The following is a 22,419-nucleotide window of genomic DNA, read 5'->3' as shown; positions in this document are numbered from 1 at the left end:
GCCGGAGTACCAAACTGTATGGGGCGCAGATCTGCTATCATATGTCGCGACATAGCCTTATCTACGTGGTTTCTACCTAACCTCAATGGAGCATATTATCGGTATGTCAATAGTACAAAACAAAAACATATTAAATGCGTCCTAACATTCATAAACCATACTGTTTACCTGTATGCTGATAGCCTTGCAAAGTAGGCAACCTGTGTTATGTTAGTTTCACATCATTTGCATGATTGCATGCCATTATACATTTGCTTGTGTTGTCTTTTTGTTTTAAAGTGATTGTAGTAATACCATTTGAGCAAAGGAATACAATTTCATAGAAAAAGAGATCCAAAAGGCATCAAAACACAAGTCGCAAGCGCAACATGAAAATTCGCGAGTGCGAGAAGCACACAAGAGAGTCAGAGAGTTTACAGGCATAATTCGCGAGCGCGACATGAAATTCGCGAGCGCGAGTCGTATTTCCAGCCTGCGCAGTCTGTACTATTTTGGTCATATCTCTCAATTTATAACTCCGATTTAGGTGATTCAAAAACTTATAGAAAGATAACACATAGAGGAACAAATAAATCTTCTAGACCACTTCCTAATTCCATCGTTAAACAGGGTCAAAATTAGGGTGAAGTTACTGATCAGTTTTCCAACAAATCTATTCAGCATAAACTCAATATCTACTTCATTTCTGCATTACATCCCACGTTTTCTTGCCATTTCCAGACCTCTTACTCAAAATTCAACAACATATCTTCTCATTATCAACACACTACACAAGTTCTCATGCAAGGAAATTTGTTAAACTAAAAGAGATATCAAACTTCACTTCAAAAGCTTGAAATCTTCTTCTTAGCTTCCTTTTTCTTCTACCTTTGAGCTCACCTCTCCTATACATCAGAACTCTTATAAATAATCTAAAATATCACTAAATTAGAGGTTGAATAAAATAGAGCTTCAAGAAATTCTATTTACTTGGATAAAATAGAGGTTGAATTTAATGCTTGAATACCATTTAAATTTGATGAAGATCAAGATGAAGAAGGTGGCGAAAGAAGGTGAGTAAAGGAGATGAAGAAGATAAAGATGAAAATGGGAAAGTGAAATGGAAGTCTCGGGTAGGCTCCAAAATATCATTGATTTTATGTGAAAAATTACCAAATGGTACCTCAATTGTCAATAGGTTACAACTTAATACCTAAACTTGAGCTTTTAGTGCAAGTAAGTCCTAATCCTTCTACTTTGATCTTTTTGCTTCATTCAAGTAAGTCCACTTCTTTTCATTATTTCAGTTACATCCCATTCTACCCCACTCTGGACTCTAATGGCTCGAACCGGGTTTTGGGTCAGCCCGAATCGACTCTATGCAACGACTCGATTCAGTAGGTTGTCACAGGTAACTTACTATTTCAGACACAGAAAAATGGAGCGTTACAATGCCTATCTGTATACATTATAAATAGTAATTTCACGATATATATGTAACCATTCCAAATCTATTTATAACCATTAGTATTTTCATTAAACAAATCAGAGCTGAGTAGATATCTTAGAACACTCATTCTACTTCCATCTCTAATCCTTACCTTCATAGCAAAACACTTTTAATGAATATTTTTAGTAGGTGTTTATTTTATTCATAAGAATGAAACTCTCGATTTCATCCATTAAGCTGTCAGTTTCTTTATACTAATCGTATTTTATTAAATATTAAAGAGAAATTTCATATTTTGTCAATATTGAACATTATAATAATAGAAATAATATTTTAATATAGTCAAACCGCTCATTTCGACACCTATTAATTATATTGAAATTAGTTTAATTGATTTTCATATCTAAGCCACATAATTTTCTTTTAATATGAAATTTATTTATAATTTAATTTTCATATAAAAACCATTTCCACTATACATTTTCATTTTATTTGTTACAAACAAACAAGGCTTTAGAGTTATTATTGCCACCAACTCCCTAAAACCTTTCCACTTTTCTCCGTTTTCATTGGAGCAGCTTCAGAATTTTTTCTTTCGAATAAAGCAGCTTCAGGACTTTAAAAAAGAAAGATTAAATAGCCTCTGCCCAAAAAAAAAGCCTAGAGATGGAGACAGCAGCTTCAGAATATTTTTTTTCGGTCTAAAGCAGCTTCAAGACTTTAAAAAGAAAGATTAAAAGCCTCTGCCAAAAAAAAAAAAAAAAAAGCCTAGAGATGGATATGGAGACAGAGAGTAGAGGGTTCTCACTGTGATCTCAGAATAATCAAGCCCAATGGTTAAGGCAAAAGAATCATATAAAAAAATATTATTAGAAGAAGAAGTCACATATAATGATGATGCGATGAAGACACAGATTATGACGAAGATAAAGAAGAAGAACAACCAGAGAAATGGAGAGGACACTACTCGTCAAGGCACAGGATGTTGTTGGTCGGAGAAGGAGACTTCTCCTTCTCTCTCTCCTTCTCTCTTTCGTTGGCTAGGGCTTTTGGTTCAGCTAGCAATATGGTTGCCACTATTATTGATACTGAAGGTTACTCCTTTGTACTTGCATGTTAAGGCAAAAGAATCATATAAAAAAATATTCTTAGAAGAAGAAGTCACATATAATGATGATGATGATGAAGACACAGATTATGACGAAGATAAAGAAGAAGAACAACCAGAGAAATGGAGAGGACACTACTCGTCAAGGCACACGATGTTGTTGGTCGGAGAAGGAGACTTCTCCTTCTCTCTATCGTTGGCTAGGGCTTTTGGTTCCGCTCACAATATGGTTGCCACTACTATTGATACTGAAGGTTAGTCCTTTGTACTTGCATGTTAATGTGGTTTCTTTAAATTTTTTGTCATTATTCAAAAACCCACTTGCATTTGTTTATTTTAATTTGTTAATGGGTTTTATTCTTTTTGTGAAAACTGAAGAGATATAGAATTTTTTCAATCAATGAATTAATTATGTATGAGACAGAGAACATAGAGAAGAAGTGCAGAAATGGAGTAGAAAATGCATATTAGTGGGTTCTTTTTTTTTTTGGATTATTGGCATGATCACATGGTACTTTTTTTTATTTTCTTTATTTGAATATATTAATGGGTTCTTGGTTTTTGGATAAAATTTTGAAATTTGATTAATTGATTTACTTATGACTCAGAGATCATTTACAGATCCATGGTGATGGTTTTTTTTTTGGGGATTTTTATATGCCCACTTTTATGTTTTTATTTTCTTACTTGACTTTATTAATGGGCTTTTATTTTTATTTTTTTTTTTTTTTGTGAAAAGATTTGAAATTTGATCGATTAATTTATGTGACGCAGAGAACATAAAGAAGAAGTACAGGAATGGAGTGGCAAATGTGAGGGAACTAGAAGAGAGGGGATGTTTGGTATTATACGGAGTTGATGCGAAGGAAATGAGCCAACATTTCTTCTTGAGGACTCAGAGATTTGATAGAATTGTGTACAATTTCCCTCATGTTGGTTTCCTCTACCATGAGGGTAGCTATCGCCAAATTCAGTTAAGTATTTTTTTTTTTTCCTCTCTTGTATTCTCTTTCCTTTAATCAAAGGATTCAGAATGTGTGTTTGACTGATCCATAATGTGCATTGATATTAATTTAATTAGAGCGAATATTTGAAACAAAAGATTCATATAGCCCACCTCTACTAATTTGAGACTAAGGCTTGGTTGTTTCCTTTCATTTCTACTGCTTGCTTGTTATGGCTTAATGGTGGCGACTTGGCACCATGCCTTTTTGTTGTACTTAAGTCAATCTGTAAGATGATGTATTGGAAAATGATTTCTCAATTGCAAGTTGAGATTGATATATGTTCCTTACTATGATCTTTGTCACAAGGCCTTATGTTTGAATTTCAGCAGGAATGAAATTAAAGGGATTGATGGGAGTGGGAGAGCTACATAAAGCTACCCTTTTATGTAGTAGCTTGTTCAATGAACCAAAAGAATATATATATATATATATAATAGCAGAGGAAATAAGTGGAAAAGGGATTTCAAGTCATTTCTCTTTCCATCAATGCCAGAAAGCGAGGGGATTTCCTCAGCAAAACGTTTCATAATTGTTTGTTTTTCATTAAAATGCCTTTGAGTTTGTACATATAAATATCAAATTGCATAGTATTGCGAATGCATCCTAACATTTGCTTACTTCTTTGAAAGCAAAAGAATAAAAACATGGATATCCACATCTTAAGTACATTTTCCTAACAGGGGACTTCCCATTTCTTGTAATTAGGACCTAATATTCATAATTTTTGTTATTGATACTATGGATTTAGCCATCTATTTTAAGTGTATTTATGCATGTCTGAAGAGATGAATGCTTATTTTGGAATTTTTTGTAACTAGAATCATTATGGAAGCATTTTTGGTGGTATTGAAATAGGTTGAACAAGGGATTGATAAAGGGTTTTCTATCCAATTCCAGAGCGCTTTTGAAGGGGGATAATGGCGAGATTCATGTAACACACAAGGAAGGTGATCCTTATGACAAATGGGATTTAGTTAAGACAGCAGAGAAGCTGGGCCTTGTTATGTACAAGACTGTTCCCTTCAACAAGAATGATTATCCAGGGTATAAGAACAAGAGAGCTCATGGGAAACTATCCGATGCCCCCTTTCCACTCGGCCATTGCAGTACTTACAAGTTCAAGCTCAAATGCTTGCCGAAATTCCCGCAACATAGCAAGTCGGAAGTGCCAGAACTCAAGTAGAAATTCTTCATTGGAAGTGCCTATTATGCAACTGGTGCCTTCATATGTTTATAAAGCTACCTTTTCTACAGTTACTTGCACCCTGAAATCTGAATGTTAAAAATTGCATCACATAGTTTAAGGTTGTAAATCTTGTGCACTTTCGCTGAAACCTTTGGGGTTGGCAAGGATCTGCATTTGGAAACTGCTTAGCTAGAAGGTCTGTAGTCAACCTGGATTTATGCCTTTAGTCAAATTATGCTGAATTGCCAACGGTGCAAGTAATTCGATGTTATGAAAATTGAGTGGGCAGAGCTAAGCGCTTCCTCTCCCCATCGCCACTGATGAGTCGGGGACATAAGTTCTAGTCCAGACTAAGGTAGGGAGCACGGACACGAGCCTGATATGCGTTTTTTACATGTTGGACACACCTCCGAGTGTGTCAGAATTTTTTAATATAATGCAATGTGCAGTGAGACATGAGTTTAAGTAATTTCCTGAGTTTATTGCCAAGAATCGTAGAGTTGCAATCAACTGTTAGAGATTACATTTGGTGCTTGAGTTTAAATTTACAAATAGAGAGTTAATGTCGTTAAGAATGGATTGAAGAGGTGGTGATGGTTTCATGTTTTCCTTTTTATAGTCCTGAATACAAAGAGTTCATTGGTATGGAATTTCGACATTTCAAGAGTTTTATTTGCATTTTCAGTTGAATATACTTGTCAGTCAGAATTCAGAAAGGAACAACGCTTGCAAGCTTAATGAGACTTTCAAATTACATTTTAAAAATTTATTCTCAAACAGTTAATCTATTTTGCTCCGCATATTATAATTATATAAATCTATTCAGCCAAATACCATATATAGGTTGTGTAAATACCAAAAACTCGTATCAATCTCAAGTCCTTATAATTTTTAATTTTAAAATACATGAAAAAGAATGGTTAAAATTACTATTAAGTGTGATTTGATTGATCATTTCTACTAATTTGAATATATATAAGTCAAGATAAACAAGCGTTAGGCAAGTCATTTCTTAAGCAATAATATCAAAAGGGATCTAATTTTTAAATGAATTTTATATAAAAAATAATAATAATGATAATAAGTGTTGTTTACCAAATCAAATGATTGAATTATAATTATCATCTAATGGTGCTTGTTTTCAAACATTACAGCATAAGTAATAGAAGTTGGTTAACCAATTTGAAAGGGATCATACAATGCCAAACCCTAAAGACATGCTACCTAGTTTGAATTAGCCTCCTATGGACATGTGTTCTTCATTCTTTGGCTAAGCTAAAGCTTTGTCTTCTTTTTTCTTTTCTTTCTTTTTAATTCATTAATTTTATGTGGTTTTCATTAGTCGGAATGATTGAAAAATTTGAAATCTATTACTCTTTACACCGCCCATAAGACCAACGAGAGTTGATAGCTATTCTAAATCTTTCTAACCATAAAATTATTTGTATTTCACCCCTATTTATGGGTTTTGTTATTTATTTTGATGGAATTGAATTATTATTGTTTAATAAAAAAATTATGTTATATTCCCTCTGTAATACATGTACATGCCTTTGCTTTTCTTTTTTGTCCGTCCCACTATTTCTTTTTTTTAAAAATTATTTATTATATAATTTCTTAATATACTCCTATTTAATGTACATTTCTATTTCTAATTGTATATACATCATTTAATATTATAAAGGATAATTTTTGAAAAAGCTAAACAAAAATTAACTAATTTTAACTATATTAACTAATTTTTCTTAATCTTTGTGAACATCAAACTAGGCAACATCGGAGTTGTCACGACCCATTTCCATGGGCCGGACCGGCACTAGAGCCCAGGTAAGCTTAAGGACCCCGAGGCCCGTAGTAAGCCTAAGGCCCCCGAGGCCCGTAGTAAGCCTGAAACACTACAAATTTGCTATCTCAATATAATTTTAAACATTTACAAATTTCCCTGCTTACAATACACTATATTTAATAAAACAGGCTCACAGAATTATTCCATCTATAATAATACACAACTTAAAAGTATACAAATTCTATAACTGCGGAGTTCATTGACGGATGTATACATATAAGTCTTCGGACATTTATCTATTTAATTGATCAATACGAAAATTAGCGAATTTCTTTTTTTATAGTGAAGAGCAGAGTTATAGCTGGGATTTAGAAAATGCTACTTCCTGAAAGATTTAAACAAAAGAGATGTGAGTTTATTAATGAATAATAATTATTGCACAACACAAGCATTCACACCATTGTATAAATATATCAACCTAGTCATCCGACTAGGTATATGCTCACACAGCCAGTCACACAAATGGCATATCACCAGCACTCACAATTATTAACATCTTCATGTAATCACATCACGTGGAAATTAGTCAGTGGAGTCACCGAACCCCCGATGAGCCGTCCTCCCACATGGCTCATCCTCTCACATGTGCACCAGGGAGCCGATCCCCCATACTGGCCGACCGGTCTAATCCTCACTTGACCAGCCCTCTCATTTTTCCTTCCATTCTCTCTTTTCTTTTCCATAACAACAGGAGGCAACCCAGTCGTCTCCATCAAATCTAGATCATCAAGCGCTCACAACAGGAGGCCACCCTGCGGGCTGCGATCAAATCTAGATTATCCGGTGCGCCGAATAAAGAAGCCAACCTGTGGTTAACAGTAACGGTAACAGTAGGTGCACACGGGGGCGCCGATCTCCCATTTACCCGGCTAACAGAAACAGAATCAGGATCCATATAACAGAAATCAGAATCAGAATCCGTATAACAGAAACAGTCTCACAAACCCATGGTGACCCACTTCATCCCAACTCCACACAAACAAAGCATAGCATAAACACAACACAATTAATCAAACATTGCAATTAAGTGCAGACATATTGATCAGTTGGACAACGTAATGCAATGCACAACTAGACAACCATTCTCAAGTGCAATTAAATAAATAAATAAATAATATTAAGAATAAACAAACAATTAAATAAATTATAATAATGGAAATAAATAAATAATTGAATAATTTGATGAATAATAATGAAAACAATTAAATAAATAATGATGATAGTAAAATAATTAGAGCACGCTATTTATTATGTGTTAAGTTATAGAATTATTCTAAATAAACTTATTATGTTATTAATTAAAACTAGACTAAGTTTTAGCGAAATTTCGGCAGAACCTCCCCTAAAAATATGACTATCTACCTGTTAAGATAATATCAATATATTCATTCAATCCACAAGCCCATCCATCGGGCAATCAATCAAATCAAATGTCCATCCTCCTTTACATAGCAATACCAATAATTAATGATTATCATTTGTTACTCTTTGCTCAACAAACTCACTTTCAAAAAACTTAAACTCATTATTTGCCAAATCTATACCTTAGAAAAGTTTAAGCTCATAATTTAATATATTATTAAAAATCTTTAGCTAGACATCATATCTTTGTTCCCATCAAATTAAACATCAACTTACAATCTTAAACAGTCTCTAATCATATTACAATTTACAGAGCTGAATAATTCGGTAACCATTTAGACGATTCTAGAATTCTACTATTTATTACAGAAAAGTTAGCTAACTATTAATTGAGACAAACTATCTAATCTTGGCCTACTTAAACTCAAATAGTAACAATTTTGCCACACAGCTGCTGCCACCATGAGAACTCTTCAAGTTTTCCACTTACACTTATGATTTATACACTACTTAACTCCATTCCTTATTATAGAATTAATATACAACTTTATTTTCATCAAATCGTTACAAAAATTTATAGGAACACTCAATATTGGGCTATCCTAAACAAAATCAGGTTCTTACTCAACCCTTCAATTTCTATAAACTAATTCCTTCATTTATATATTCGTCAAGAAACTTGCGTATTAACCAATATCCAACTTTATTGCTGCAAGAAATAACATTCAATTAAATTTATTGTCATCCCAAATTATAGTTCACATTTCTTTGTCAATCACATCCTTAATCCTTAGCAACAACAATGTCAAATACGAATCATAAATAGATATAGCATTAATATAAACTCATTTAGCAAAAGTCATAAAATTTTACCAACTAGCCACTGCCAAGCTAAAGAAATCAGATTTCTGAATATAGCCTGTACATTACGGCCAATGAACTCCTTTCTCAACAAGAGTTTAATTGATAATATCCTATATCTGATATTAAGGCAATAACTTAAACAAATGGTTAGATTAGCTACTGTCATATCAAATTTGTTTTAACACCTCAATGAAAAATTGTAATAACCAAACATACTTACCAATTTCATATCAATTTCAGCTTGTACTTAAGATTTACAATTAAATCTGAGGTTTCCTCAAATTTCATATATATATATATATATATATATATATATATATATAAAATACCTTGGATTGAAGCTTACTCCTGTCATTCTCATGCCATACCGAATTCCAAATTATAAATCACCTTATTCATGCTAATATATTCAGTAGATTGTTCTATAACTTAAATTAGATTGAAGAATTAAATTCTCCTTAGTAAAATTGCATGAACAGTAGTAACTAGGGATTTAGTTCCAACGCTAACTTAATTCATAAATCAAATCCTTCATCATTCAGCAAGAACTCATAAATTCTACTGAAGAAGGTCAAAAATTGGCTTACCTTGTCGGCAATAGTCGCCGGAATCGCTCGGAGAGAAGGATGAAGACGCTATCTCGATCGGGTTGAAGTCCCAGCCTTGCCGTGATTCTTGCGCTCACCAGAAGCGGAAACGGAGAGAAGGGATAGGAAGGTCGGGTTGCTGCGACAAGGAGTCGACGGCGAGGAGTCGACGGCGAGGAGGCGCTGGTCTTAGGCGGTCGGAAAAACGAGAGGAGGAGAGGGGAGGGGTGAGGTCGACCCTGCTGGAAGAAGAAGAAAAGAAAAGAAGAAAAGAAAAAAACAGAAAAGAAAAGAAAGGAAAATTATAAAGCTTCTAGACCATTCCGGTTCGATTCGAACCGGTTTGGTCTAATTCTATGATTTGGCTCAATTTGCAGATTTTCTAGTCCGATTTGATTTATTTTGACTCTTTTAGTTAGGTTCTAGAATAATTCCTCAATTTACTAAATAGTCATAATAATAATAATATTAGATGTTTAGAATAATTAATTTATATAGTAATCACACACATATACATATACATTTTTAATAATTTAATAATTAGCGCTCCATATTTACTCTTAAAAATTTCTAAAGATTCTCCACTCGGCAAATATTTAACAATATGTTTTGGGCTTGAGCCCAACTCCGTAAACTTGGGCTCATATTAGAATTAAACAGTATTTACAGTCCGGACAGTCGAAAATTCAGATTTTTGATTTAATAATAATTCAAAAGTTTTGAAAATAAAAATTAAGGGTGTTTCAGGAGTATTAAAGCGTGTTGAGATTTTAAGTTTTTAATTTTAAACATGTTATTCATATTCAAGTAATCAAAATCGTTTTAAAGATATGAAAATCAATTTGTGAGCTAAAAATAATCACTAGAAACGTGCTTTGTACTGAGTTGAAAATTTAAATTTTTTATTTTTTGAGGAATCAAAATATTTTTAAAACTCAGATTAATCCAAAAAAAATTAAAAATTATGTCATATAACATAATTTTTAGAATTTTTATTATTTCATTATTGGGACCCACAAAAAAATATAGCTTATTAATTGACCCTTTTATTTTATCTTTCATGGCATGAAATTATGATATAATCAGCGCTACATTATTGCATTAGTCAATAGACGACATCATAGACATAATTTACATAAGAATTTTTTTTTTAATTTATATATCAAACCAAATATTATTTCATACTTTTTTTTTTTTATAACCTTTTGCTTAAAAGTTTATTTTATTTGAAAAAAAATTTTTTATTACATTTCATCAATCAAATATGGCCCAAGTCTAATTTTTTTGAAATTTTAAGATTTTTTTTGTTGACCTTAAATAGAAAATTTTTGTCAATGATTAAATTAAAATAAGTGTATTTATTAAATTAAATATAATTTTAAATTTAATAATTGATAGAATGATGTTTATATATTTGGATTTTATAGGAGATCAGTCTTAGAGTTTATAGAATTTTATTTGTTACTCCCCACTTCGTTAAATTTGACAGCTTTAAATTTTTTTTTATTTCAATTTAGAAGTAACTTTTAGAGAAAAGAAATCAAGATTGTATATTTTATATCAATATTATTCTTATTTAGATATCTCCACTACACTTATTAATTAAAAAATAATTTAATAAACTATTGTTATCTTTTAAAAAAATAAATTAAAATAATTCAATTATTTTCCTTATTTTTTATGCAAAATTAAAATCTGTGAAATTTAAGGAATGCATGAAGAATCTAATAGGCTGGATGGTAGACAGGATTATCCCTAACAAGACATAAAAGTTTGCTAATTTCAAGAAATATTTTCTATTTGAAGGCATCACCTTTTGTCAAGGCAAAAGAAGAATCATAAAAAAGCCAGATTTTGCAATTTATAAATATTTTTCTATGTGGCAGCTCCAATCCAAAAATATAAAAATATTCTGAAAGTTTTGAGATATGAGAAGGTAACTGCCAACTGCCAACTAATTGTCGTTGGAGTTTTGTTATTATTACTATAAAAAAATCAATCTCCATATGCCAATTGCGATCTTCTCAACCTTCAAAAGAATCCTCGGTGTTAGCAATGTACGAGGTTCTTCTTGTCTAGTATGTTTGCTTAGCATATAAGAAATTTTGTTTATATTTGGGTGGAGGTAAAGCTCTATTCAAAATTTAAATTTAAGAAAAACAAATGCTTAATATATATATATATATATATATATATATATATATATATATATATTTATATATCAAATAGGAAAAGTTAAAGGAAATTTAATTATGTTTTTAGTTTTTATTTTTTATTTAAAGGAAATTATGTTTTTATTGGAAATTTGAAACATATTCTTCCAGAACGAATATTTGATTTAATAAATAACCCTATCTATTTTGTCATTTGTTAAAAAAACAAATTTAAACATCTTTTGTTATGATAATAACTTTATATATATATAACATATGGTATATTAATTAATATACTTGACTTCACAAATGACACATTGGTTACATATATTTTTCATTGTATAAAAATTCTAATAACCTATTAAAATCTTATAAGGATACAACTGTAATTTCAGAAAATCATAGTTTTCCTTTTTTAGAATGAGAATCATAGTTGGCTTTATATGACTTTTATTTATTTATTTTATTTTTTTCTATTCAAAACCCAAATCATATCTTGTCAATTTAGAAAAGTATTTCATTGGACTATGAATATTTAAATTTTAATAGTAGCACGTAATTTGATTCTCATTTTGATATTTTTTTTCTTTAACTATTTTTCTCATTTGATTGGTTTCTGATTTTGATTGTGAGTTTGAATTTGAAACAACAAGCTTCTAGTTAAAGACTACGTGGCTTCTGTTTTGGCGGTTTCTTGGGGTGGTTTCCTACCCTCCTCTTTGTCTATTCAATCAATAAGTTTCCAGTAAAATTTGATTTTCTCGCCTTGCCTTTGCCTTTGCCTTTGCCTTTGCCTTGTATAGTTTTCTTTATTTTTTTCTTTTTTCTGTAACTACTAAAAATTCTTCCATTCATTAAGATTCTGGCGTTTCATGTACATGCCATGTTATTGATTTTCTTGGTACTCAAATGGGTTTCTTGAGCACTTTCTTGGGAGTTCTTGGTTTTGGATTAGGACTTCCTATTGGACTTTTAGTTGGGTTCTTTCTCTTTGTTTATTCTAAGCCTGAAGATGTTAAGGTAGTAGTTCATCTTCTTATGTCTGTTGTTTGATGATTCTTTTCAATATACATATATTCTTTTTCGAATTTAACCTGTTCTTCTGTTGCATTACTATATATCTTTCTTTCTTTCTTTCTTTCTTCTGATAATCTTTGATTTTTTCCCCGACTCTTATTGTTTCTGTATTGTTTATGTAATCCAATAATTTTTGGGTCTTCTTCTTCTTTTATGGTGTGATTTTATATTGCTAAATAGAATTTATGTTGGGGTTTTAATTGGCTTTTGGTTTAATCAGAGGATTAATTGTATGTACCGCAGTAAGATGAATGGAGCTTTTATTTTTCTTGACTAATTGAAATGCGCTGTTGCATTGGCATATTCTTTGTTTCAATTGGTTATTATTCTTGTTCATTATCTTTCTTGTGGGTACAGCGATTATGATGTTTGCTTTGTAATGTGTGGTTGTTCAAAACTTGCTATTAGGTCTAATATTTAAGTTGATGTGACTGCTTACTTACATTGTGGGTTCTGCTTTGATGAACTTAATAGCTTTCTTCCTTTTCTTTTTTTCCATGTGTGTTGTTCACACCATCCTAAAGCTCTGGTATGTTTTTATTAAATTTTCCATCTCAAAATGCTTAAGCAGTATTGAAATTACATTCTCGACTTTTAGCAATGTGGCCTTCAATTGCATAAAATGATTTTCATATTTGTGGTGCAGAAACATTTAATGACTATTTGAAGGAGATTTTATGTCTTTAAATAAGGAAATATAGTCTCTGCATTTTTTTTAAGCCACCGCCACAATAATGTTAATTTGTTGAAATTGTCAGAAGTGTTTCTCTTCAATGATAGAAATGAATTTGAATTGAACACTATGAAATTTGATGATATAAGTGTTAATTTGAATTGACCAACTCTAAAATTCACTGCAAGATAATGAGGTTTAGTTCAGTGGCAAGTGATGCTCAAAGGCATCCTTTAGTTGTGTTTTTGCTTCATCATTTGAAGAAAATGCAACCCTTATTATCTACTTCAATTATGTGATTATTAAAAAGTATGCCTTTCTGATTTTGAGCTTCGAATATCTGCTATAGGATCCAGTGGTTAGGCCGCTTTATGAATTAGACTCGAGCACCTTGGAAGATATGATGCCTGAGATTCCATTTTGGGTGAAATGCCCTGATTATGAACGGGTAAGCATGCTATATTTGGCTTGTACATTATAAGTAATCAGATCTTTTTAAATTAGCTATTTTTATCAGTATCAGTTTTCTTATGAGCTTGCTGTTGTTGCTTTAGTGATTCTGTTGATTATATTGGTCTGCATTTGCAGGTGGACTGGATGAACACGTTTCTCTTGCAAATGTGGCCTTACCTCGATAAGGTACTTTGATTGCCTGAATAGCCTTGATGTTGCTGATTTATTTAAAATATTTCTTTCATTCATTAATCATTATAATGAACAGGCAATATGTGCTACAATAAAAAGCACAGCAGAACCAATATTTGCAGAGTACATTGGAAAATACAAGGTAGAGGCGATTGAATTTGAGTGTTTAACTCTTGGAACTCTTCCTCCTACAGTTCATGGTAAGTACTTTGTGGTTCAAGAAATGTTGATCACTAAAAATTTGTAGAACAGAAAGGGCTGGTTGGCTAATCATGGATATTCCTTTGAATTGACAAAATATATCAGTATTTTAACAGAGATATGCATAAGGCATTGATCCTTACACTATTCTTTAGAAATTTTCTATTATTTTTTCTAAAAATGTATTAATGTGGCAAATATTGATAATTTTTGCAGGTATGAAAGTATACGAGACTAACGAGAGGGATTTAGTTATGGAACCAGCAATTAAATGGGCTGGCAATCCTAATATTGTTTTGGTGTTAAAATTGATGTCTTTACAAGTCACAGTTCAGGTGAGAAGAACCTAAAGCCCCATATTATTAGTTCCTAGTACAAGGATGGATGCACCCCCCAAAAGACTTGACATTAATAATGCCTTTTTTCAGTTAGTCGATTTGCAAATATTTGCAGCACCACGGATAGCTTTGAAGCCACTAGTGCCTACCTTTCCATGCTTTGCAAACATTGTGGTATCCTTGATGGAGAGGGTAAGTATTATTTGGTCTTGTCAAAAAGAAAGTTCTGTTGATTCTTGAACTAAAAGTAAATAACTAAAGATTTTATGTATTGTGATTTTTTTACATACTGATCTACAGCCACATGTAGATTTTGGACTAAAAATTCTGGGAGGTGATGTAATGTCCATTCCTGGCCTTTACCGATTTGTTCAGGTACTGCACTGGTAATGTTTCTTTATGGTTAAAGATCAAGGCCCATTTTTATTGTCTTGGAAAATGGATGGTCTGATTATTTGACATTAAAGTTCAGATGATAAACTAATTATTTCTAGATTCTTGCAGGAGGCCATCAAAAAACAAGTAGCAAGTCTCTATCTCTGGCCCCAATCTCTTGATATTCCTGTCCTCGATGCATCAACGTAAGTTTATATTCCTGTCCTCGATGCGTCAACGTAAGCTTATATTAAGGATGAATAATTTTATGATATAATAATTAGTTTAATTTTTCATTGAGAATTTTATATGTTTCATAGAATTTTCTTCTGTTTTACTTGTGCTTTCTGCACGAATATCTAATTGTTGACAAATCAGTAGTGTTGTTAGGCCTCTCATTGAAGAAGTAATTACTTTATACAATTATGAGTACAAACAAGTTAAATTTGTTCCATCTTACATTTCACTTGCTGAAGAAAATTTCACTATTATACTTCCATAATTCAGATCTTCAATGAATTAATCAAACAAGCTAAGTGAAGGCCTAATGAATTACACGTCAAAAGATTTTATGTAGAAAGATGTTGAAATTTAATTGTATTATTTTTCTTCTTTTGCTTTTTATTTTTTCATTTTTTATTTTTTTGTTTGTAGTGTGGCTGTGAAGAAGCCTGTGGGAATACTGCATGTGAAGGTTGTGCGAGCCATAAAACTCTTAAAGGCTGATTTATTGGGGACATCTGACCCTTATGTAAAACTCAGCCTGACAGGAGAGAAGTTGCCAGCAAAGAAAACCACAATTAAGAAGAACAATTTGAACCCCGAGTGGAATGAGAACTTCAAGCTTGTTGTCAAGGATCCTCAGTCTCAAGTTCTTGAACTGCAAGTGTTTGATTGGGATAAGGTTAAATATTAATTGCCTTTTCAAAATTCTACATTTTTCAGCATCTAAAAAAGTCTTCTGTGCTGTTCATCAATCAATACTTGGTAAAATTTCCTAAAATAACGAACTCAGTCTGATTACAAACAATTATCGTAATATAAATATACTTGGAACAGATATATTGCTGTTCAAAACACTTGTTACAGCGTCTGAAGCTTTAGTCTTCTTTTGAAACTGCTTCCATATAATTTTTTTTTGTTCCTATACCAAATAAATAATTTCTTTTGATTCAGTTTCACATATTCATTTTAAATTGAAACAAAAGTTTAAACTTCTTGCTTGGTTTGCAGGTTGGTGGACATGACAGACTAGGGATGCAGCTAGTTCCATTAAAAACCCTGACTCCTTATGATACAAAGGAATTGACTCTTGATTTACTTAAACACACAAATATTAGCGATCCTCAAGACAAGAAAAGAAGGGGGAAAATTGTGTTGCAGCTTAGTTTTGTGCCTTTTAAAGCAGACAGTGCCAAATTCAATGATCCTTTGGATGTTGGAAATGGCAACAAGTCTTCTGATGATGAGAGATTGAGTGGAGCAGGTTTACTTTCAGTTTTTGTTCAAGGAGCTGAGGATGTAGAAGGGGAGCATCATTGTAATCCTTATGCAGTAGTCCTTTTCAGAGGAGAAAGGAAGAAAACAAAGGTGAAGAAACTTTTTTCCCTCCTTTTCTGATATGTTGTATTGTTTTAGGCCTACATTCTTGAATATTTATATATATATTTTTTTTCTTTCAGATGATAAGAAAAGCTCGTGACCCGCGTTGGAATGAAGAATTCCAATTTACACTTGATCAGCCTCCTTTACATGAGAAGATCCGTATCGATGTTATGAGTAAACGAACAAGATTGAGTTTTCGATCAAAGGTGCTACTTCGAATCATGTTCATGTTCATGTTCTGTTTTTTGTTTTATCATAATTGTTGTATACAAAATCATTTAGTCCATATTTCTGATCATTGTTCTACCATGTAGGAACAATTAGGACATGTTGAAATTAATCTTGCTGATGTTGTGCATAATGGACGTATCAACGAGAAATACCATCTAATCGATTCGAAGAATGGTATGATACATGTCGAGACACGGTGGGATACAGTTTGAGAAATGGTGTGATAAGATGTTCTTGTGATTACTTGTTCATAGCTATTTAATTTATACTACAGGAGTTTAACTGTATCTCATTTACAGGAGAATGGAAATGATATTGCATTGCATTTTTTCCTTTTTTCATTCTTTTGAAATGGTTATGTTGATGATACTGCATTTGTACCGAGTACACTTCAAAAATGTAACTCTTCTACTAAAATTTATAATGACTGTTTGATGAACACTTTTAGATCCTTATAATTAAGGCTGTGCATACTTGGTTTAGAACCGATCGAAACAAACCAGTTCGATTCGATTTTTAACACAAATGCATTTTTTAAGTGCGGGTCAGTTCGTTTTTCTTGAAGCCTTGAAAATAAGCCTAAAACTGTAAAAGAAAAAGAAGCCAAAACTGACAGAATCAAATCAGTTTAATTCAGTTTCTGTACATATGGACTGGCCAAAAATGCTTCTGGGCCGAAATGATTTTATTAAATGAGGTTTCGAACTGATGTGAATATTCCAACCAAAAATCTTCCAAATCAGACTGAAAGGTAAAATAACATTTTGGTGTAGTTCTCGTTTAATATTTTATTTAATGTTTAATTCTATAATTCATGGATAAAATAATTACTTATATAATTCAGTTTGATTTTAGCATCATTGGTTAATTAATTTTTATATTATATATGGTAATATTGATAATTATACTTATAATATATTATTTGGTTTTATTATTAACTAATCAATTTTCAAATTCTTGACTTGTGGGACAATTTTTGTATCCTAGGTTTGGCTTTTGTACTTTTAATTTTAACAATTTCTTTTTCTTTTTTTTTTTTGTTAAATCTAAGTTTCCGTTTATTTTTGAAAAATAATTTATTTTAAAAATAATTTATTTTTAAAAAAATATTTTTAAATTAGATATTTTTCAAATATCTAATTTTTCATTTTTTTGGTTGGAATATTTAAAACTAATTAAAAAATATTAAAATTTTAACGTATAAGATCATAAAAATATTTAAAATTATAAAAATTTATTACTAAATATGAGAAAAATACATAAAAAATGATAAGATAATTGCCATTGATAGATGATAGTGGTTGACATAGTTGGTGGCCTGTGGTAATTGGTGATCTATGGTGGTGGCTATTGATAATTAATAAATTAAAAAATATATTTATATAGATATTGTCAATATTTTAAAAGTATTTTCGTCTTTTAAAAAATGGGAATTCATTTTCTTTAACAATTGTTTAGTTTTTTTATTATGAAAATATTTTTCATTGACTAATTTTCCTAAACACCTCAAATTGAAAAATTGTCACGACCCATTTCCATGGACCGGACCGGCACTAGGGCCCAGGTAAGCTTAAGGCCCCCGAGGCCCGTAGTAAGCCTGAAACACTACAAATTTGCTATCTCAATAAAATTTTAAACATTTACAAATTCCCCTGCTTACAATACACTATAGTTATGCTCACAGAATTATTCCATCTATAATAATACACAACTTAAAAGTATACAAGTTCTATAACTGCGGAGTTTACTGACGGATGTATACATATAAGTCTTCGGACATTTATCTATTTAATTGATCAATACTAAAATTAGCGAATTTCTTTTTTAAGGGCAAAGAGCAGAGTTATAGCTAGGATTTAGAAAATGCTACTTCCTGAAAGATTTGAACAAAAGAGATGTGAGTTTATTAATGAATAATAATAGTTAACAATATAAAGTAAATAGTGATGATAGTAAAATAATTAGAATACTTTATTTACTATGTATTAAGTTATAGAATTATTCTAAATAAACCTATTACTTTATATTGTTAACTAAGACTAGTCTAAGTTCTATCGAAATTTCGGCAGCACCTCCCCTAAAAATTGGGCTATTTACCTACTCAAATATCACAATAATATATATATTAATCATTCAATGCACACAGCCCATCCGTCGGGCGATCAAACAGTTAAATTTCCCTTCCTCCATCCAAATAATAATGTCAACATTCAACTATTAATTCACAACTTATAATAATCTTCAAACGTGTTCCAATAATATTACTGAACATTCTTTGCTTCACATAAATATAATCAGCTTCTTTAGCTAATTGACAAATAAATGAAATCTTTTATATATCTATATACATATAAGAACACAATTACAGATATTACAATTTTATGTTCTAGTTACAATGCTACTTGCTGAAATAATATCGAAATCTTTTAAAGACCAGCTTATAAACTATCCTATAGTTCAAACAAATGGTATACTATCTTAAATGCAATTGTCGTATTTTCCCAGTTGAAGTTATGTGTTTAAGATTTCTCGATCAATGTTTGAATTCTAACTTATAATCTATTTGATTTAGTAGTAGAATATTTATTCATCTTATCTTAGTATAATTATTAGCATTTACTAAGTTTTTGTACTACACTTATTTGCACCCATAAATTCAATCAATAGTAACTCGTATCCTATTATAACTCTATTAGTCAACTAATGATTTCTAATAATACACTTGGCCTATTAGCTTTTAAATATTCCGCCGAACACCCGACAACATCTCTCCTTAATCATACTCAACATCTAGTTTAAATTACCGTAAAACGATCGGCAGCCCATCCACCAGGCAAAGAACTTTAAATAAAATCCCCATCCTCCTATCATTATCAACCCACCATTCTTCGTTATACAGTAATTATAAAATCAATATCTTGAATCCATAATTTACTATGAATTACTTAATAAGTAAAAACAAAATAATTTCTTAAATTGAATCAATAAGTCTTATTTATATGCCTACCCATCATTGATTTTCACCCTTCAAATTTAATCACAATCAAATAAATGGTTTGTTTGACTGCACCTATTTATATTTCAGGACCTATAACCAATTATTTACAACACTAAATCCTAGATTTTCTTTTAATAAGCCAAGTATAACTTCGATTTAATCTCAAGTCATGCTAACAAAATAAGCTAACAACCAATTTATTCATGTGATTAGAATACCCAATAACTTAGTTACTGCATTTCTACCAACCCCTCCTTAATTTAACTTTCTGTGATATTTACGGCTTAGAAGACTAATTTTCGATTTCTGTCGTCTAATGATTCGAACACTATACAATATCAAAGTGCAAAACTAATTGCAAAACTAGATTCTATGTAAAAATTGGAATATACTGCCTATGAGGAATTCTAGTCACCGAATCCACCGCTGTCGCCGCCGTCTATGGTGGCCGGAGGTACCTTGGTTCCTAAATCTTGCAATTCTTACGCCAAGACGCAGCAAATTTCATATAGAACTCAGTTCTATAGCCAACTACTGCAATTTATGTCAATATCTAACAAAATCCCAATTTTTATTTCTTAAATCCCTAAGTCCCATTTTGATCAATTCCTGCGTTAAATCGCCTAATCTATGCAAAATGATTTCTAAAGGAGTGAAATGGGAGGACAATCAACTTACCTCGCCGGAGAGTATAGTCGGAGTTGCTCGGAGGGAAGGACGGAGACGCGACTGTCTCGATCGCGCTAAGGTCCCCAGCTTCGCTGTGACTCTTGCGCTCACCAGAAACGGAAACGGAGAGAAGGGAAGGAAGGCGGGCTGCTGCGGCGAGGAGTCGACGGCGAGGAGGCGCTGGTTCTGGTGGTCGGAAAACCAGAGAGGAGAGGCAGCGAGGTCGCGCGCTGGCACTTGCGCAAGGAAGGAGAAGGGGAAAGAAAAAAAAGAAAAAAAAAAAAAAAGAAAAAAAAGAAAAAGAAAAGAAAGAAAAATCTTGGGCTTCTAGACCATTCCGGTTCGATTCGAACCGGTTTGGTCTAATTCTATGATTTGGCTCAATTAGCTTGGTTTTCGAAAAAATCGAATTGGTTTACGGGTCTAGTTTAGCAATAATAAAATACTAGCTGGTGTAATCTTATTGGTTGAAATAAAAATTTTATTTTTAAATGAAAATTCTACGAAATTAAATTTTCGGGTTGTTTCAAAAATGTTCTCCAGAAAAATTATTTCTGAAAATAATGAAGCCCTAAGGTTTAAAATTTTTGTAATTTTGTTAAACTTTATTTGGTTGAAATATGATTAATCTTATAAAATTAAAAATACAAAATTTGTATGTAATAGAGTTATTTTAGTTGAGGAATTTATTGTCAGGCCTAAAGAGTTGAATTAATATCATAGGTAATATCTTTAATTTATCAAATTGATAAAAATTTATGTGTTTAAGAAAATTTAAATTCGTCTTTAAAAAAAAAAAAGAAAATTTAAATTCAAAATCTTCGACTTCCACATTTTTATATAAAATGAAAAAATCAATTAGATCACATCTAATTAGTAGGATTAAATTTTCTTAGAATTACAAGCATTTATAGTCATAAATATCTTGAAATTAATTTACCCATATAAGATTACATTTCTTTTTCTGAGTTATCATAAAGCAAACACTACCCTACGTTGAAAAATATTATTTTGACAAAAACAAAAATAATAATTAGAAGTCAAAATTTCTTAGCATGATCCATCTTTTCCGTTGTCTAATTATATCATCACTTGAAAGCTTCTGTGTTTTTTTGCCTTTCTTTCCCTTCTTTCTTTATTAGCTTTTACCAATTGATAGGCCAACTTCACTTTACAACAAACATACAAAATTCAGGAAACCCTAACTTGAGGAGTCATTTGTGCTAAACCTTTTACTTATAATTATAACTTACAAGCACGCATTGCACACATAATTAATAGTATATTAATATATACACATTTTTTTAAAATTTATTAGAGACCCAACGGCCGAAATAACACTATAAGACTATACAATATGGATAAAATCAAAGGAATTGCAATTTTGCTTTACAAGAAATTTATAATATCTCTTAAAGATAAAAAAATAAAAATAAAAATAAAAAAGGGGGGAAATGCATGGATTAGGTTTGACTTGGTGATGAACAATAGTTGAGTGTCATGTGACATCATTATTAAGGGAAAACCACTGGCTACTTAGTGGATTTATGCATGGCTCCAGCCTTTTTATAGACTACTATTATTCTTTTAAAGGGGTATGATGAAGAAAACTGACTTGTAATAATGCTCTTCCCTTTTTTTTTTTTTTTTTTTTTTAATTATATAAAAATCTCATTTCTTTCTCATCAAAATCATTTATAAATTGTTAATATAATTTTTTTAATACTAAAATAATATTGTAAGTACAGTTTTATGCGTTAAACTGAAATGATCTCTTCAGTCTAATTAAAGATAAATCATTCGCACTGAGATAATAGAGTAATCTCTTATAAATTATTTTGTTTAATTTCATTATAAAAATATTAAGTTAATTGTTTAGCTAACAAGAAGTCCCCTATTGGCTTGCTTAGAATTCTCAAATAAAACATTATTAGTAATATTTAAAAAAGAAGATTAATTGTATAAGAAAGCAATTTATATTTAAACATGGTGTGTCCAAGAAGAGCATGGTGAGAAAACCTAGTAGATATGATAATTTTGTATTGAGGCTTCCAAACCAAAATAT

General features: G+C 31.2%; 2 protein-coding genes and 1 long non-coding RNA gene across 5 annotated transcripts; 2 read left to right on the top strand and 1 right to left on the bottom strand.

Annotated features, from left to right (window-relative positions):
* The first annotated feature begins 2,050 nt into the window (after positions 1-2,050).
* Positions 2,051-5,388, top strand: LOC105650919 (uncharacterized protein At4g26485). Of its 2 annotated transcripts, none has more exons than XM_089723551.1 (3): positions 2,051-2,791; positions 3,312-3,510; positions 4,442-5,388. In XM_089723551.1, the coding sequence occupies exons 1-3, from the start codon at positions 2,263-2,265 to the stop codon at positions 4,725-4,727; spliced, it is 1,014 nt and encodes a 337-aa protein (XP_089579677.1). In that variant the 5' UTR covers positions 2,051-2,262; the 3' UTR covers positions 4,728-5,388. The 2 variants fall into 2 exon arrangements, with proteins under 2 accessions (XP_089579677.1, XP_089579676.1); XM_089723550.1 differs by having other exon boundaries at positions 2,054-2,791; positions 4,400-5,388.
* A 1,244-nt stretch (positions 5,389-6,632) lies between these two features.
* On the bottom strand, positions 6,633-9,664 carry LOC149495808 (uncharacterized). Its single transcript, XR_016321310.1, has 2 exons — positions 9,390-9,664; positions 6,633-6,901 (listed from the first exon to the last, which is right to left on the bottom strand). It is a non-coding gene; the product is annotated as an uncharacterized LOC149495808 (long non-coding RNA).
* A 2,475-nt stretch (positions 9,665-12,139) lies between these two features.
* SYTC (Calcium-dependent lipid-binding (CaLB domain) family protein) lies at positions 12,140-17,028 on the top strand. Of its 2 annotated transcripts, none has more exons than XM_012237884.4 (12): positions 12,140-12,562; positions 13,642-13,740; positions 13,881-13,931; positions 14,014-14,137; positions 14,355-14,473; positions 14,567-14,668; positions 14,777-14,851; positions 14,981-15,057; positions 15,506-15,755; positions 16,085-16,441; positions 16,534-16,662; positions 16,771-17,028. In XM_012237884.4, exons 1-12 carry the CDS (start codon positions 12,452-12,454, stop codon positions 16,897-16,899), a joined length of 1,623 nt encoding a protein of 540 aa, XP_012093274.1. In that variant the 5' UTR covers positions 12,140-12,451; the 3' UTR covers positions 16,900-17,028. The 2 variants fall into 2 exon arrangements, with proteins under 2 accessions (XP_012093274.1, XP_020532465.1); XM_020676806.2 differs by lacking the exon at positions 12,140-12,562 and adding an exon at positions 13,018-13,148.
* The last annotated feature ends 5,391 nt before the right edge of the window (positions 17,029-22,419 follow it).

Source organism: Jatropha curcas, chromosome 6 (genome assembly GCF_041381405.1).
Source record: "Jatropha curcas cultivar XTBG-Jc1 chromosome 6, XTBG_Jcur_1.0, whole genome shotgun sequence".
NCBI lineage: Eukaryota > Viridiplantae > Streptophyta > Magnoliopsida > Malpighiales > Euphorbiaceae > Jatropha > Jatropha curcas.
Note: the sequence above shows the minus strand (reverse complement) of the source record. Positions and strands in the feature narration are given on the sequence as shown.